Source organism: Rhineura floridana, chromosome 14, assembly GCF_030035675.1.
Source record: "Rhineura floridana isolate rRhiFlo1 chromosome 14, rRhiFlo1.hap2, whole genome shotgun sequence".
Classification (NCBI taxonomy): Eukaryota; Metazoa; Chordata; class Lepidosauria; order Squamata; family Rhineuridae; genus Rhineura; species Rhineura floridana.
In genome coordinates this window covers 16629936-16645379 of record NC_084493.1, presented here as the reverse complement: position 1 = coordinate 16645379, position 15444 = coordinate 16629936, and the positions used below count along the sequence as shown (strand labels likewise).

Below are 15444 nucleotides of genomic sequence, written 5' to 3'. Positions count from 1 at the left end.
AAGGCAGCATCCACATGGTTCTCAGGAAGTCACCCATCCAGGCACTACCAGACCCGGAGTTGCTTAGCTTCAGCGATGTGGAGTAGAGAGGCCTTAACAGAATGGATAGTGCTTGGTTCAGGGGTTTGTTTGACTTGCAGACCCCAGTAAACCTCCCGCAGGTTGCCTCTAGCGTATGTATTCTTGGAGTGCATTCTAGAAAAGATCACATAAAACACCTAGAACTCCAGAAAAAAACAGCTAATTTTTCTGAGATGTTATTTCCTACTCAAAGTCACAGGCTCTTCACTTTATTTGCTGCTCACAAATCTTTGTGTAACTACTACAACTGCTTGCTTCTCTGAATTCAGTTGAATGCAAAAGACTGTTTCTTCATGTTTTTAAGGAATCGACGTTCTTAGGATTTATTCGGAGGGACTCTGATAACTATCAAACTTCTTTTCACTTCATATTTTGCTTTATATTCAGTTCTTTTAATGTAACTGCAGCATCTTGTTTATTGTTTATCCAGCTTTATATAGTAAAGGATTTAACCTGTCCTTGTCAGCTCATGAGAGGTAGCACAATGGGTTCTGTTCATGATTAACTTCGGTCCATTAATTTCAGGGGGTCAACTCTGAGTAAGAGCTAATTGAATACAGCCCTATATCACAAAGAACTTAAAGTCTTGCCAGTCTTCTACAATTGTGAAATGAGGGTTGTACGTTTTACTCAAGCGGAGGATCACTAAGTTAGTGATGTCCATTAATTTCAGTGGGTCTATAAGTATGACTAACATTGGATAAAACCCTGATTGTTTTGGTTGCTATCACTTAACTATTTAGCTGTTGATAACTCAACCTTTTCTCTTAATAAAGTGTCAAAACTTCAAAGTCATGTCATATGATTATAATTAGAATAAGCAATCTAAATGCCAGTGCCGCTCATTAATCTGAAGGTCCTGTGAAATACTTTTTCTGTTGCTACTAGTTTCCTGCTATCAAACATCTCTGGCATCCTTTTCAGAGTAACCTGATTGTAAGTGGCACAATTGTATGAAAGTAACACTGTTTGCTATAGCAAGAAGATGAGCTTTATGTAGAAACTGAAGCTAGATGGCTGTATGTTCTATTTACACATAGTCAACATGACTTATGAATCATTTGCCCTACTATTGTAGGAGTTGCCAAGCTACTGGCTTACATATTCTGGAGTTATAAACCACAAGGCTCTTAAGCGCATTTAGAACACCAGTTTAATGTGGCTAATGGCACAATGCAAATAAAAGATACAGCCAACCTACGCCAAAAAGTGGTCTGTATTTCCACTGTTGGTGTTTAATGTTTAATTAGATCATGCTCATGACCTTTCATGAATAATTCTATTAACACCAAATGTTGCAGAGGATATGAAAGATGTATGGGTGTGTTTGAATTAATTGGATAGGGTTTCAATGCCTGACTGCCTGTTTGATTACTGTCAAAGATTCCATGAAATCACAGATTCCCTGTGTAACTGGTAGCCCAAGTTTTTATTGTATCACAATGTCCAATACAGTGAGGGCCCTTTTGCATCCCAGGCCTGCAAGATTTGGCATGTGTATGACTTTAAAAGGGGCAGGCACCTCTGTACTGCAACTCACTGTGTTTCTGTCTTCTTCCCTGACTATTTGATCTACAAACTTTATCTAAGCAATATTGGTTGGTTGGTTCTCTACTTAAGACCGTTCATCATCAGCTTATTCCCAGTAATATTAAACGCTCACACATTTGCAATAAGTCTGGTGTGTGGTACAATATGATTTAGCTGCTGTTGTGCCTTAAACTTCAGGATACCTGCTTGCCCTTTTCTTCCCAATTTAAGCCATATGGCCTAACTCTTCCTACTGGTCATGTGCTGTAACTGCAGCCATGTCTAACCAGGAGTAAGATTCAGGAAGAAACATATCAAATGTCCAGGGCTCAGGACTGTCACTGAGATCATTTCATTCTCTCTCGGAGAGGAAGGGTGATGTAGGAGGGATTGGGCTCTGCAGTATTCTAGAACCACTATAGCTCTTACAATTACCATAATTCTTGATCTCTTTCCTATAAGTCAGTGCTTTAAATATTTGACATTTGTTTGACTGGTCAGTTGGTCACGTTACTAAGGTTATTTGTTAGCATGTCTGCCTATGTGTTGTACTGGTCAAATGGCAGTCCTAGAACTGGTGTATGCTAGCCACTCCAGAAAGCCAAGGTCTACAAGACGTGGGATCCCGGTACCTATTGGAACGCCTCTTTGAAGATGAGCCTACTCAAACTCGGCAATCATCTAAGGCCCTCCTCCAAGTGCCCCTTCCAAGAGAGGTTTAGAGGGGGCCACAAGGGAAAGGGCCTTTTCTGTTATGACCTTCGGGTTATGGGATGCTGTCCCTTGCAAGGCCTGCCTAGGGATGATGTTAGTAACTTTTCAGCACCCATTTCATGTCATCTCCAAGGCATTTTATGGAATGTATTGCTTTGGTCTGTAGTTCATGTATTACTGAAAATTATTGGGAATAAGTTGCTGATAAACAGTCAGCTGCTACAGACTAGTATGTGGTGGTGTTTTATTGCTGTTTTCCCCCTGCCTTTTTTAAAGCTCAGTTACTGATGGTTGCTCTGTTTAAACTTTGTTGGGTCTTATTCTTTTGTGAGTCACCTAAATACTCTTTGTGAAAGATGACAAATAAAACTGAATGAATAATATGCAGCTTATAATTTAGATATTTGTTATACTTTTATATTGGTATCTCAGTTTCTGATGAATTCCCCAGTGTCATGTATGATAGTTCTGTGTACAGTCATAAGCTAGGTTTCCACAGCTACTTTCTTTCCACCATTTTGAAATGTCTGTATTGGCACTAAGAATGTATTTCTTTTGAGTCATGAACTAGGCTTCTTGACATGCAGTGTTAAACATGGCAGCCTGATAGTGCTCACCAGCTGATCTCTGGCAGCTGCACTGGTGCTGCTAATATAGACAAAACTATCATCTTCATGCTCCCCCTCCCCCTTTCTTCAATACACCAGGAACCATAAAACTGAGATAAAAGGCCATCTGCTTTGGCACTAGGCCGTACCACTTTCCTGATAAGCATGGTACAAATGTTCTTTTCTCCTTTGAAAGGAAATGCTTTTATAAGCATTCTATAGCAGAGAGCTTTTCGGAGATTGCTAAATCATATCTGGAATCAGATCAGTAGGATAGTTCTGTCAATCTATACGTGTTACCCTATGGCACTTACTGGGCAACTGCTCCTTATTTTTACTCCTAAACAACACAGAATCCTACCCTAGGAAGGAAGTGTCCTTGTTTCAATACCAGACCTACTGTTTTACAGCAAATAAATTTGTTTCCTTTGTAGGTACATTCCACCTCTGATCTGGGGGAAGAGTGGGCACATCCAGACTGCACTTTACGGAAAGATGGGAAGAGTGAGATCGCCACATCCTTATGGACTTCGCAAGTACCTCACAATGTCAGATGGTGCAACAGCAACTTTTGACCTCTTTGAACCACTGGCTGAAAACTGTGTTAGAGGTTAGACAACCAGCTGTTGTTTTTTTACTAGAAGTTTGAGCAAATGGGGAAAACTATACTGCTACCATTGGTAGGCCAGGAAGCTACTAATTTCATAACCCTGGGCCGTGTTTAAATATTCTAGGTGGTATTTGATGTAGCGCTAAGTTAGCACTTGGCAGTACAGTATACTTTTTCCATTGGGGAAATGTTTTGGGCCAGCGGAACATTGTTGCACAGGAGAATGTAGAAGGAGGTTGGTGTTAATTGTGTTTAATAAGTTTCCACTAGCACAACTGCTGCGTTGTATTCTTCTGTTGCACAACATTTGAAACTCACCTGTTCGCTAGCATAAGGGCCCTTGCACTAGTAAACAGAGAACACTGGACACAGCCCTCTGTTTTGTGCCTGGCCTGTCACTTTCTGCAGCTAGTGCTGTTATGAATCATGTACAAAAAATAGATTGTTTTTATAGCCAGTTGATAAGATGCAAGGTTTCATGGCCTACACTTCCATTTAAGATAATGGGCATAAAAGTGCAATTCCTGTGATCCATAAAAAATCAAAAACCTTTGAAAAACATCCTGTTCCAGAGAGACTTTGAGAGGGACTGAAGGCTGAGCCTGAAACTGATTTTATTGCCCCCTTTTTTAGTTTTACCTCTTTAGTCCACTTTTAATATCACTCCCTCAGATTTCTTAACTGTATTTATATCTATTTTAATGTTTTTTGAGTTTTTATTGTGTGTGATTTTATTGTGAGGTGCTCTGTTTTAGGGTAGAAGGGCGGGATAGAAATATTTTAAATAAATAACATAATTCTTAGAATAAAGGTATCAAAGCAGGCTGTTTGGCCTGTAGAACTTTTCTCTTCTGTACATGGGCTTAATCACAACTTTGTGTGTATTTATTTTATTTTATTTTATTATGAGATTTGTTAGTCGCCCATCTGGCTGGTTAGCCAGCCACTCTGGGCGACGTACACAATAAAACAGTATATAAAACAGTTAAAAATTTAAAAACACAGTAAAACTAGTGTGTATGTGTGTTGAAAAACAGTTAATATAATTTACCGGAATTTAGAATGTAATGACATACTTGTCCTTCTGAAGAGGTATAAAGGGCTGTTGATTCTGCTAGTTTGGAAATGTTCTAGTGTATAGGAAGCTACTGCTAGATGTTCCAAGTATTCTGCTCTCATACATGGAACTAAAAGGTTGGTTCTTGCTACCAAGCACTGCTTTCCAGTGTAGGTAGCAATACAATGAGTTGTAGAGGTTTAAGATGTACTTTTGAGACATTTTTAAGAATGCAACACTGAGATATCTGTTCTTAGCAGTTGCTTTCCTGCTGCTCAGCAGCTTTCATTTGATCTTCAAAAGAAGGAAGCTTTGCTGACCAAAGGGATATTTGTTAGATAGATGTGTAAATCCAGACCTTTATTCAGTCATCAGACGAGCCAAAAGCAAGCCATTTCTTTTCTTATCAAGTTCTTCTTTCTAATTCTTCTCAAAGACCTTCAGTTTTAGTGAAGCATTACCTCAGCTTGTTTCAAAGAAGGTTTATTTATGAAGAGTTTCAAAGTAATGTACCACAGTTGAAAGGGCTCTAAGACTGAGATCCCCTCTTTCAGTGAAATTGTTTTGGGTGATACCTATAGTAACTTGTTAAAATAAATTCTCCTCTTAGTCAGTTGAAAAAACTTAAGTAAACAAACTCTGAAATTGCACAGGGCTTATTGTGCATTTCCCTTGATAGTATAAACATAGCATATAATACATCGCCACACATTGATCAAAATATATACACGCAGAAGAGCAAAAATAGCTTTGTTCTGAAGTGTGTTTTGTCTTTGTGGAGTAAAGTGCTATGAAACTTATATAGCTTAGCACATTCTTTTGCTTTCTCTTAAAATTCTCCTCTCCCAACTTTTTGCATTGTGCAGAAGATATCACAATGGTAATTTGCCCAGGAATAGCCAATCACAGTGAGAAGCAGTACATCCGCACTTTCGTTGACTATGCCCAGAAGAATGGCTATCGATGTGCTGTGTTAAACCACCTTGGAGCCCTGCCGAACATTGAGCTGACTTCACCACGCATGTTCACTTACGGTAAACATTTGTTGAGTGTTCCATTTTGCCCTTTCAGCTTTACAGGCTTTACAAAGTCCTGTAATATAAAAACACACTGTGTCTTCTGAAGCTTAAGACTGCTATCAGTGATAGAAACTGCCCATCTTTGCTAATCACTAAGCAGGATGAGTCATTTGCTCGTTTCCAAAAAAGCATTTATTGTGCTAAGTCTACATTTTGCCCCCAAAGGTTGATTCCTAAAATTCCCAATATACGATATTGGGAAGCATTGCTGCATATAGTTGGACAGTAAAAATGGCAGGGAAAGGATAACTTTATGAGATGAGACAACTATCATCTTACCAATAATCTGCCATATATAACAGAGCAGAAAGGGCTGACCAGCAGAAAGGACAATTGAGATAGCTACTTTTCTCCAGGAGGACAAGCTTGCTGGATACACAGATGGTGTAGATGGTAATGCTATAGCGGTTGTGTCTTCAGCTGCTGTCTGTTTACTTAGATTTTCTTGCTTGAAAAATGAGTGATGCATAACTTTTCAAGATGGCTTTAGAGAGCAGGTGAGCATAAAAATGGATATCTATTAAAAGAGAGAGAGGGCTCCTTAGTTGATGTGAGCCTCTTGGCTCTTGTCACTTCTTGTATCTCATTGTTTGTGATTAGAATCTCAAGCCTCCGGGGTGCAGCCTTCTGTGTGGCTGCTCTTTAATAACCATAGTATATTACTACCCTCGGGAGTGTTGTTGAGCAACCCAAAATGTTGTTGTAATGCTCTGTACTGCCCCTCCTTCCTATGGGAGACAGTTTCTTTGAGGCTTAGGTATGGTATTAATAAACAAGGCTTGGAAAAACATTTTCAAGAATGAAGGTGCAGAATCTACTGTGCAGCTGCTCTTCTCCCTGAAGAATTAAATTCCCCAATATCAAGCTATGACACGTGTATTTCCCTGGGACTGGGAAAACCAACTCTGTTCCTGCTGAGCATGTTGCAGGGAGTGCCTAGCAGAGCCTGGAAAAGTTACTTTTTTTGAACTATAACTCCCATCAGCCCAATCCAGTGGCCATGCTGGCTGGGGCTGATGGGAGTTGTAGTTCAAAAAAAGTAACTTTTCCACGCTCTGGTGCCTAGCTAGGGAGCTGTATCTTGTCTGACCATAACCACCCCACCCTCTTTTTTTTATTTGGAAGGCATTTGTCTCTGAAAGGAAAGGGGTAAGGTGGTAGCGTCAAGCGCACCCAAAGCTAGGCAGTCCGTGCTCCTCCAGAGGAGAAACCAGGTCAGGGGAAAGCAAATGAAGCTAATGCATTCATAGTTGGGGGCGCATGCTGCCTCACGGTGGTAAAGAGAAATATCGAAATTGAGCTGCAGCAGCCCCAAGGCAGCTGATGGGTGAAGGGGATGGGCACTAAAGAGGAAATGGCAGTTGTGGCAGAGCTCCAGCATGAAGTCCACTGTCCAACTGAGGTCTCAAATGTTTTGCCAAGATCTCCCCTCCCCATTTCCTCTGAGTGTGTGACCCCCTCAAAATAAGAATGTGAGAGGCTCGCAATAGCTTTTTGTGGCCTCCCAAGGGCTGCCAGAGGGTCGCTGAAGTCAATCTTACGTTGCTTAACCGTAGCAGAGCACAGGCCTGTTCTGAACACTGCAGCCAAAGTGAGCCCTTGAACTCAGTGGGAAATGCATTAAGGCAAACCTTGCAGCTGAAGGGATCACTTTATAATAGCTGTGAGGGCTGTAGTAAAGAGGTAGAACATCTGTTTTGCATGCAGAAGGTCTCGGGTTCACTCCCTAACGTTTGCAGGTAGGGCTGGGAGAGACCCACATCTGAAACCTTAAAGAGCTGCTGCCAGTCAGCGTAGACAATAATGAGCTAGATGGACCAATGGTTGTCTCAGCGTAAGGCAACTTCCTAGGTTCCTATGAATGTTTTTGAAGGAGAGAGTATTGACAATAGAAAATAATCTGCAGGCCATGTCTGTACAGGAGTGTTGTTCATACAAATGCAGTCTTCAGTCCAGTTCTCAAAAGTGTGTACAAAACATATGCACAAGAAGAATTGTACTCAGATGCACAAATTAGACTTCATTTGTTAGGGGATGGGATGAGTTCTGTGGCTGCTGGAGATCTGTGATGTGTGCAAGCACTTGGTATTACTTTTTTTTTTTTTAAAGGGGGTGGGTGCTTCATAGATTTCTCTCCTGGTCCAGAGTTGGAAGGAATGACAGCATGTGAAGTATTTTTAGTTGTAGCTTTTGGCAGGGGCTAGATGGCTGCTGGACAGAGAGTGAAGCACGTTGAAAGACTTGCTTTGATCCAGTATTTTAAAGACTAGGCCTCTGTAGCCAGCAGCTGGAGACTCTGTTCATATGGCAGTAAAATGCTCTTCAGATTAGCTTGTGTGGATTTTGCTGTTAATGCTATCTGGACATTGTAGATGTGTTCTTCCTCTACGTAGTCTTCTGGAATATCACTGTATCTGTGCAAAGAGCACCCATTGTTCTCCAGATATGAATGATATTGTAAGAAATGCTTGTCTCTTTAATTGTGAATGTGAGCCCAAAGGGGAGACTGGGACTTTTGATTAATCTGTGATGTGTCATGCTTGATCTTTTCACTGTCCCACAGGTTGCACCTGGGAATTTGGAGCCATGGTGAGCCACATCAAGAAAACCTATCCCCAGTCCCAGCTGGTTGTTGTGGGCTTCAGCCTGGGTGGAAACATAGTGTGCAAATATCTGGGGGAGAACCAGTCTAATCAAGAGTGTGTATTGTGCTGTGTCAGTGTGTGTCAAGGGTACAGTGCACTGAGGTAAGCTTGTTATTGAGCTTTGGTCTTGTAGAGCAGAAGATTAGTCTAGCTGATATTGCTGAAGTCATTCCCAGTTCCTTACTTGCACGAAACCTCAAAACGCAACTCAGTCCCTGAATCGCAAAATAAGCTTTGGAATCCTCCATCTACCCCATATCATATATCTGCGTGACTTGGAGACTGTCCCCTTCAAGATCATCAACATGCCTCAATGTGTGATACCAATATGACAGTAACAGATAAGGAACTTGAGAGGTGTACCCCCACAATAAGCTTTAGGCGACCCCAAACCATACAGCCAAACCTTCAGGAGAGTGTCCTCCGTAAAGTAACATTGAATTGCATCTTTCCCAAAGATTTCCTTGGGAGCAGCACACTGTCAATATGGCCTCCCCATGCCCATAATTCTCAAAATAAGTATAAATGAATGAAGAACTGGGGCTGTACAGCCAAAAATAAGAGTTTGGCTGCCGGAAATCATACTCTGTCACACATCCAGAGGTCTCTATGAGATGGCATTGTCTTGCATCAATCCCAGTGTTTTCTTTTGGCATGAGATATTGTCAGAGGCTGGTAACCCACATCGATAATAGCCAAAATCCTTAGAAAATAATAAGGAAGTGGGGGATTTGGGCCCCTACAAACAATACTCCCACATAACCAAGTGTTGGGCTAGATACAGTTCAATGTCATCTTACAGAGGAGATTCTCCTGGAGATGTGGATGCATGAATTGGGGTGACCCAAACTTTATTATGGGGTGCACACCCTGAGTTACTTATTTGTTCTTGCCGCTCACTCATGAAAAATCGTTGTGGCATATAAACTTTAGTTGTTTTAAGTTTTGTGATTGAACTGTGTGTTGGATTTTCACACAAAAAAGGAACTGGCAACCAGTAATCAACTTCAGCATTGTATTCAATTGCTGTTGACTTTTACTTGAGAGTAAAAGATGCAAGCCATTTCCACGTGCCTTGTACTCCACCTATTGATCTATGGTCTTTTATGCAAGATTGGCAGTCTCTTTTGAAGCTTTGCCAATTAACTTGATTACTAATTATGCCGTGTCCTTGTTGTTGCCATGATCACTTGTGTTCACAATTGTGCTGTGTATTTTGGGTTGAGAGCTGCGCCAAACTTAAAATCATGCATACTAGTATGACACATTCCAAGCAGCGACAGGGTAGAGAGCGTATGTATAAATGAAAAGTAGTATTGGGAGGCTGCAATTTTTAGCAGAGGAAAAGTGGGAAACCAGAGTGTGCTTAACCTTGCTGGCACCGTTTCTGCAAAAAATCCTGACCTTTCCCAGTTCCCTTTCCCCCCTCCTTGCTTAAACACAAATCATAGAATCATAGAAATCAAGAACTTTTGTGTGGAATAGGGATAGATTACTGGGCAGGGCAGTTTTAATTAGGAGAAAAAATCCCTGTGGGAAAAGGATTAGGCACACCTTCTCCTCCTGCTGTTCCTCTGTCCTCTGTTCACAATCACAAGGCCTCTCTCGTTCGCTCTGCTTTCTGTATTTCCAGTGTTGAACTGTGGCTCCAAACATGATGGGTAGAAGCTTCCATGTGTAGCATCATATTATAAAGCTAGATTATATTGGAACATTGAAAGTGTTTGGCTTTGCTGATTGGGTTCTCGCCAGTCTTCAATCAATGGGTAGCAATTGTGGGAGGGAATGTCTTGGTGATTCTGCAGATATTTGGTACACTTACAGTAATCTTAATACAGGCTTCTAGCCCTGGTAGAGTATTTAGCTACTGTGCTATTTGCAGTCCTGTGCACCCAGGGCAGCGGACCCTAAAAGGCAGGTTAAAAATCTTTTAACTTAACCTTGATGAGCTCTGATTTATTCTGAGCTCAAAACCCAAGGAGAGGCATTTTTTTATACTTTTAAGAAAGCAACACCCAAGAACCACTACATTTTATCACCCACTTGCACAAATGTATTTAGTGTTGAAAGTCTTCCCTATTATAAAATTTGGTTCATAAAGTTATGCCTGTTTGGAAATAAATGCAATCGAAATCCATTAACTGCAGTACTCTAGCTGTAATTGCACCTTAACTAAAGGAATTTGAACAGTGCTGTAAGGGATTTTACATCTGAATGTAAATACTACACAGGAGGCCTTTCTTGCCAGAGAAAGTGTGGAGTGGTACTGTTAGACTAAGGAAATGGCAACCTCTATATTAATAGAACACTTGTCAGTTCAGCTCTGGCTTCTTACTGAACAACAAAGGCACCTTTTATGCTCAACACTGTGCAGCTGCAGAAGTCTTGTGGCAGGATTAAATCTTTAAATACAAGATGATTAGACATTGGAACAACATAAGCTTAACATACCATGTCTTCTCTCCTCCCCATGTCTAAAATACTCACGTCAAATTTTATTTGAATCTGAGAAAAATGGGAGGGTACTGTACTTAACTGCAAGACAGATCTGATGCTTCCTTTTTTAAATGGCTTCACAAGTCTGTTATCTTTTGTGTTTGTATCACCCAGACCTTCAGGGACTGGAAGGTCAAGTTATAACAGGGTGGTGGATATTGGCAACTTTTTGCACAATCTTAGAAGTACTGGATGCTCTGCCTGTGTGTTTCCTTACCTAGTAAACCTTGTCAAATTTGCAAGTAGCTTCAAATACAATTTTAAGTTCATCTGTTTATGCTCTGCCAATTTTTGTAATGCTTGTTGGATTACCTGTTGAGACAACCTAGGACTGAACACATCTCTTCCTGGTGAGTTCTGTTTTGCAAGCTATTGGCTGCCTTGTGTTTCACTTTCTGATTATTTTGTTCCCTCTGCTGGCTGATCATTTTAATAACACCTCCCTCTTGGGCATTGCTATCAGAAAGAGCTCGTTCCTTTTTTTTGTAGTTTATGAGTGGCCTCTTGAAATGAATAATACCAGTTATGTGAAAATGCCGCTGTCTATTTGCAGAGTACTCTTTTGTCACCGTGACCCTGGAGGCTTGCTTTGCCTGCTTTTAATTGCTTTTTTTTCTCCTCCCATATCTTTAGGGCACAGGAGACTTTCATGCAGTGGGATCAGTGTCGGAGATTTTACAATTTCCTCATGGCAGACAACATGAAAAAAATCATCTTGTCTCACAGGTACAGAAGTGTGCCCTGTGCATTCCATGTGGGCTTTGGTGTTAGCTCATCACGCACAGTGCCATAAACTTCGTACAAGGTTTCAAGCTCTATTGATCAAATCTAGTACTACTAAGTTGAATAGGGTACCAGCAAAATCTATTCATTTTCCTCTGGATCAGTAGCTACTAAAGAACCGTGTGTAGTAGTAACCTTGCATTCAGAAGTATGTTACTTGAGAAGGTCTGTGATACTTTGGCTGGGGTTTGGAAAATGGTATGAAATTACAAGAGTTGGTTGTTCAAACCCTTCCAAGTTAGCAACAGTCAAACCTTGTAACTGTAGTTGCTGTATTGCTTCCCGTCTAAACCACCATGGGGAAAAAACATTACAGCTTTAAGAGACTCTGTCGTGTATAGGATATAGAATCAGCTTAATTCATCCCAGATAACTTAAATATTTTGACAACTTAATTTACTATTTTAATCTCCCTGTTAAAAGAGCTCTCAATTTAAGCATAACCAGCATTTGGCAGGTTTGAAAGCAGCTTGTTAATCTACCAAAATATATTGTCTCCATTATTGGTCTTTTGTGTTGTAGGGCAGACCCCCAAACTAAACTTCTTCTCACATGCACTTTGCTCTACAGTGCTTTGTGGAGAACATAATTGTGCGTGTTCCACAGTCTATAGCTCACACTCTCTTGTTTTGTTCTGGCCTATGTACATCCTCTGCTGTCAGGGCCATTGTTTTCTCATGTAATCCTCTGCAGCGCCTAATGCAGGGGTTGCTAACCTCTGGCCTGGGGGCTAATACAGCCCCCAAGCAATTTCAGGCCCTGATTATTTTGGCAGCAGCAAAAAGAAGAAATTAAACAACACTGGGGTGGGCAGAGATTCCTTCTTTCAGGGAATCCAGGATGGCATACATGGTTTCCCTCTCTTCCCCCTCCCCCATTTTAACCCTGTGAGAAAGGTTAGGCTGAGATGTCTGGCCCAAGATAAGCCAGCAGGCTCCATGGCTGAGCAGGGTTTGAACTTGGGTCTCCCTGGTCAAAGGCCAAGTTTCTAATTGCTACACCACACTGGCTGTTAAGCACATTTCTGGCTCAACTGTACGTCTTTGTATCTGCACAACTGCTTTTTGTATTCTCACACAGGACAAATTTGGAATTGTGTTTGAAATTGGCATGTTGGAAGTGAGATGGACATGGATCTTAAGATCTGTGTTGACATAGATAAATTTCTGAAGCAACCTTCAGATCAACAGTAAACCTGTAACGATTACAACACTGTGTTTCATAACCACTCCTTTCATTCTGTGTATTTCAGACACACCTTGTTTGCTGAGAGCCCTAAAAAACCCCAGTGTTTAGCAGAAACAGACCTGAGCAGACTTCACACAGCAACATCCCTCATGCAGATTGATGACAATATCATGAGGTATGTATGTCAGGAAACACTTCTGATAACTCTCTCCCCTGTAAATATAGTGTATTGTCATGTAGACCTTTCTGCTGTTAAAATCACTGGACGTATAACTCCAATTCTTCCTTGATCTTTTTGTTTACAGATTTGGCTTGCCTCTTGACAGACTTTTTAAAATTACTATGCAATAAATAGCAGTGTTGTTGAGCGACTGAAATTAGGGTGGTCAGGCTATGCATTTCAGGTTCTACTAAGTTTCTGTGAAACCATTGTTAAGCATTTGCTAGAATCTTTACTGTGTGTAAACACACACACACACACCACCCTTGTCATCAAATTCATTCAGCAAATTTCAAGGCTCATCATAGTAGTGCCAAGAGTGTCACTTTGTTAGAAGAGCCCACACCCTCAAATGCTAGGTTGTTTAATTACTTTCAGTTAGGGTGTAGATGGAAAAGAAAACATGGTTGAATGGAATGCGTATTTAACATCTGTATCTGCATCACATTCTTCATATGCTGATGTGTCAATAGCCTTAGCAAAAAGTTATGATTCCCTATTGTCCATGTTTACCACTTTCTACAGATTGTGATATATAGCTGAACTTCTGTGATGGAGTTCCAAGGGTAGAGTTTCCAATGTAAAAATGAAATATTTTTCAGCAGAAATTAGCTAAAACTTTCTCAATTAAGAATAGTCTCATCCTACTTTCTGTAGCAGTATGGCAAAAAATCAACCCTGTCCTCAGAGGACCTCCCCCCCCCTTTTTGCTGCATAGTACTCTAACTCTATAAAACTTGTGTTCTCAAATAGGCAAAATAGGAGTTGCTAGACCTCCTAGGAGTGTTTCCTTGCTTATTTTTGCTTGCTTCTGTTACTTCATCTAAGGAGTACTGGAACATATTGTAGGCAAATAATTGGCAGATGGCCTGTTTTATGACCACTAAAAATAATGTTTGAGATGGGTGGGAGACCATGAATATCAACATTATGATAGCCTCCACCATTTGGGTAGGTGATTGACTCTTGTTCTTAGAAGAACACAGGAACTGACAGTTCTAGGCTTTTGGATGATCCATTTTAGCCTCACTCTTCATAGCCTTGCAGTAGAGTATATTCAATGACTAGAGATGGGAAGGCCAAGAAAAATGGGGAGGGGGAAGCCCTGTATTTTCCAGGCCTTCACATCTCTATCAGCAACTCAGTGGAAATGTGTTGCATCTAAAGTCATATAATTAGTTTACCTTTCTTAACGTTTGGTTCTACTATTTAATCAGACAGAACGTTCCAGTTGCATTTGATACGGCTAGGGTGTATGTATGCCCCTTTTCATGCATCCATTTTACTACTTGCTTGGCTTGTCTTTTATTCCCTAGCTAATAATTTACTAAGTAGCCACCACCTTTTGATGCTTCCTTCCTTAGGACAGTCTGGGAACAAGAGGAATGTATAAATAGCTCTATATTCTCTGGAAGCTTCACTAAACAGTTCTTTTGAAAGCCTAAGCAGACTTCAGGCTTTAACATGCATAGAAGTAATCATTCCAAGTGTTTTATTTGGGGAGCTATTCTAATCCTGGGTGTAGGAATTAGAAGAAAATGGCATGCAGTTCAATAATATGAGAATCTCTACATTCTTAAACTTCCTTTCCTGTTCTGTGTCTTAGGAAATTCCATGGCTACAGCACCTTAAAGGAATACTATGAACAGGAGAGCTGCCTGCATTACTTGCACAGAGTAAGTTGTTTTATGTTGTGACTTTCTCTCTTTTTGAATGGAAAACCATGTACTGGTACTCTGACATGCACCACCCATGTGAGTATGTGAGATTTGTGTTGGGATGGAGAGGAGCCCACTGCTCTTCTAGCTAGGTTTATAGCATGTGTCCTTAAAAGCAATTAGAAGGCTTTATGCAGGATCAACAGAAACTAGCAAGAATTGTAGATGCTTTGCAAAGTATATTCTTACTTAGAACCAAACAGTATATTAGCTTCAAAGAGACTAAAGCCATGTTTCTCTTCTGGTCAGGTATTTGCAGTTCAGCATTTCTTACAGAATCTTTTCCTTTACAGTTACTCTGTAAACCAAATTTCTGCATAACTTGTATGGGATAGGCTATGTAGACCACCATGAGTGCTCCCCCCAATCCTATTTCTGTTTCTCCTAAACTCAGATAGCAGCAGGCAGCTGTCACTAGAAAATAAGGTTCAAGTCACCTTAGCTAATTTTGCAATGGTTACACCCTTGAATTTTGTACTACTTAAAAACCTTTTCCACTTGTAGCAAGAAGACTGCCAACTGGTTTCTGCTGCAAACTTGGTACTGCAGAAGAGACACAGCTGACTAATGTTTGTAGGAATAAAAGTTTTCTGTGACAAAAAAAATCATACTGACTCTGACCAGCAGCTGGCTTGGATTGAATGCTGTAATAATCTCTTTTAAAGGCCTTCCTTGTAACAGTTTAGGGCAATGCCATTATTATCTTCTATCCAAA

At 40.6% G+C, this 15444-nt stretch overlaps 1 protein-coding gene across 2 annotated transcripts in view; it reads left to right on the top strand.

Moving 5' to 3' along the window:
• ABHD2 (abhydrolase domain containing 2, acylglycerol lipase) overlaps positions 1–15444 on the top strand; it is a 45125-nt gene that overhangs the window by 22811 nt on the left and 6870 nt on the right. For both annotated transcript variants that reach the window (XR_009759062.1, XM_061596010.1), the window contains exons 4-9: positions 3368–3543; positions 5467–5634; positions 8243–8426; positions 11454–11546; positions 12856–12966; positions 14618–14687. Coding sequence is in view for 1 of the 2 variants with exons in the window: in XM_061596010.1 (XP_061451994.1) it covers positions 3368–3543; positions 5467–5634; positions 8243–8426; positions 11454–11546; positions 12856–12966; positions 14618–14687 (802 nt within the window). In the remaining variant the exon portion in view is untranslated. The remainder of the gene's footprint in view (positions 1–3367; positions 3544–5466; positions 5635–8242; positions 8427–11453; positions 11547–12855; positions 12967–14617; positions 14688–15444) is intronic.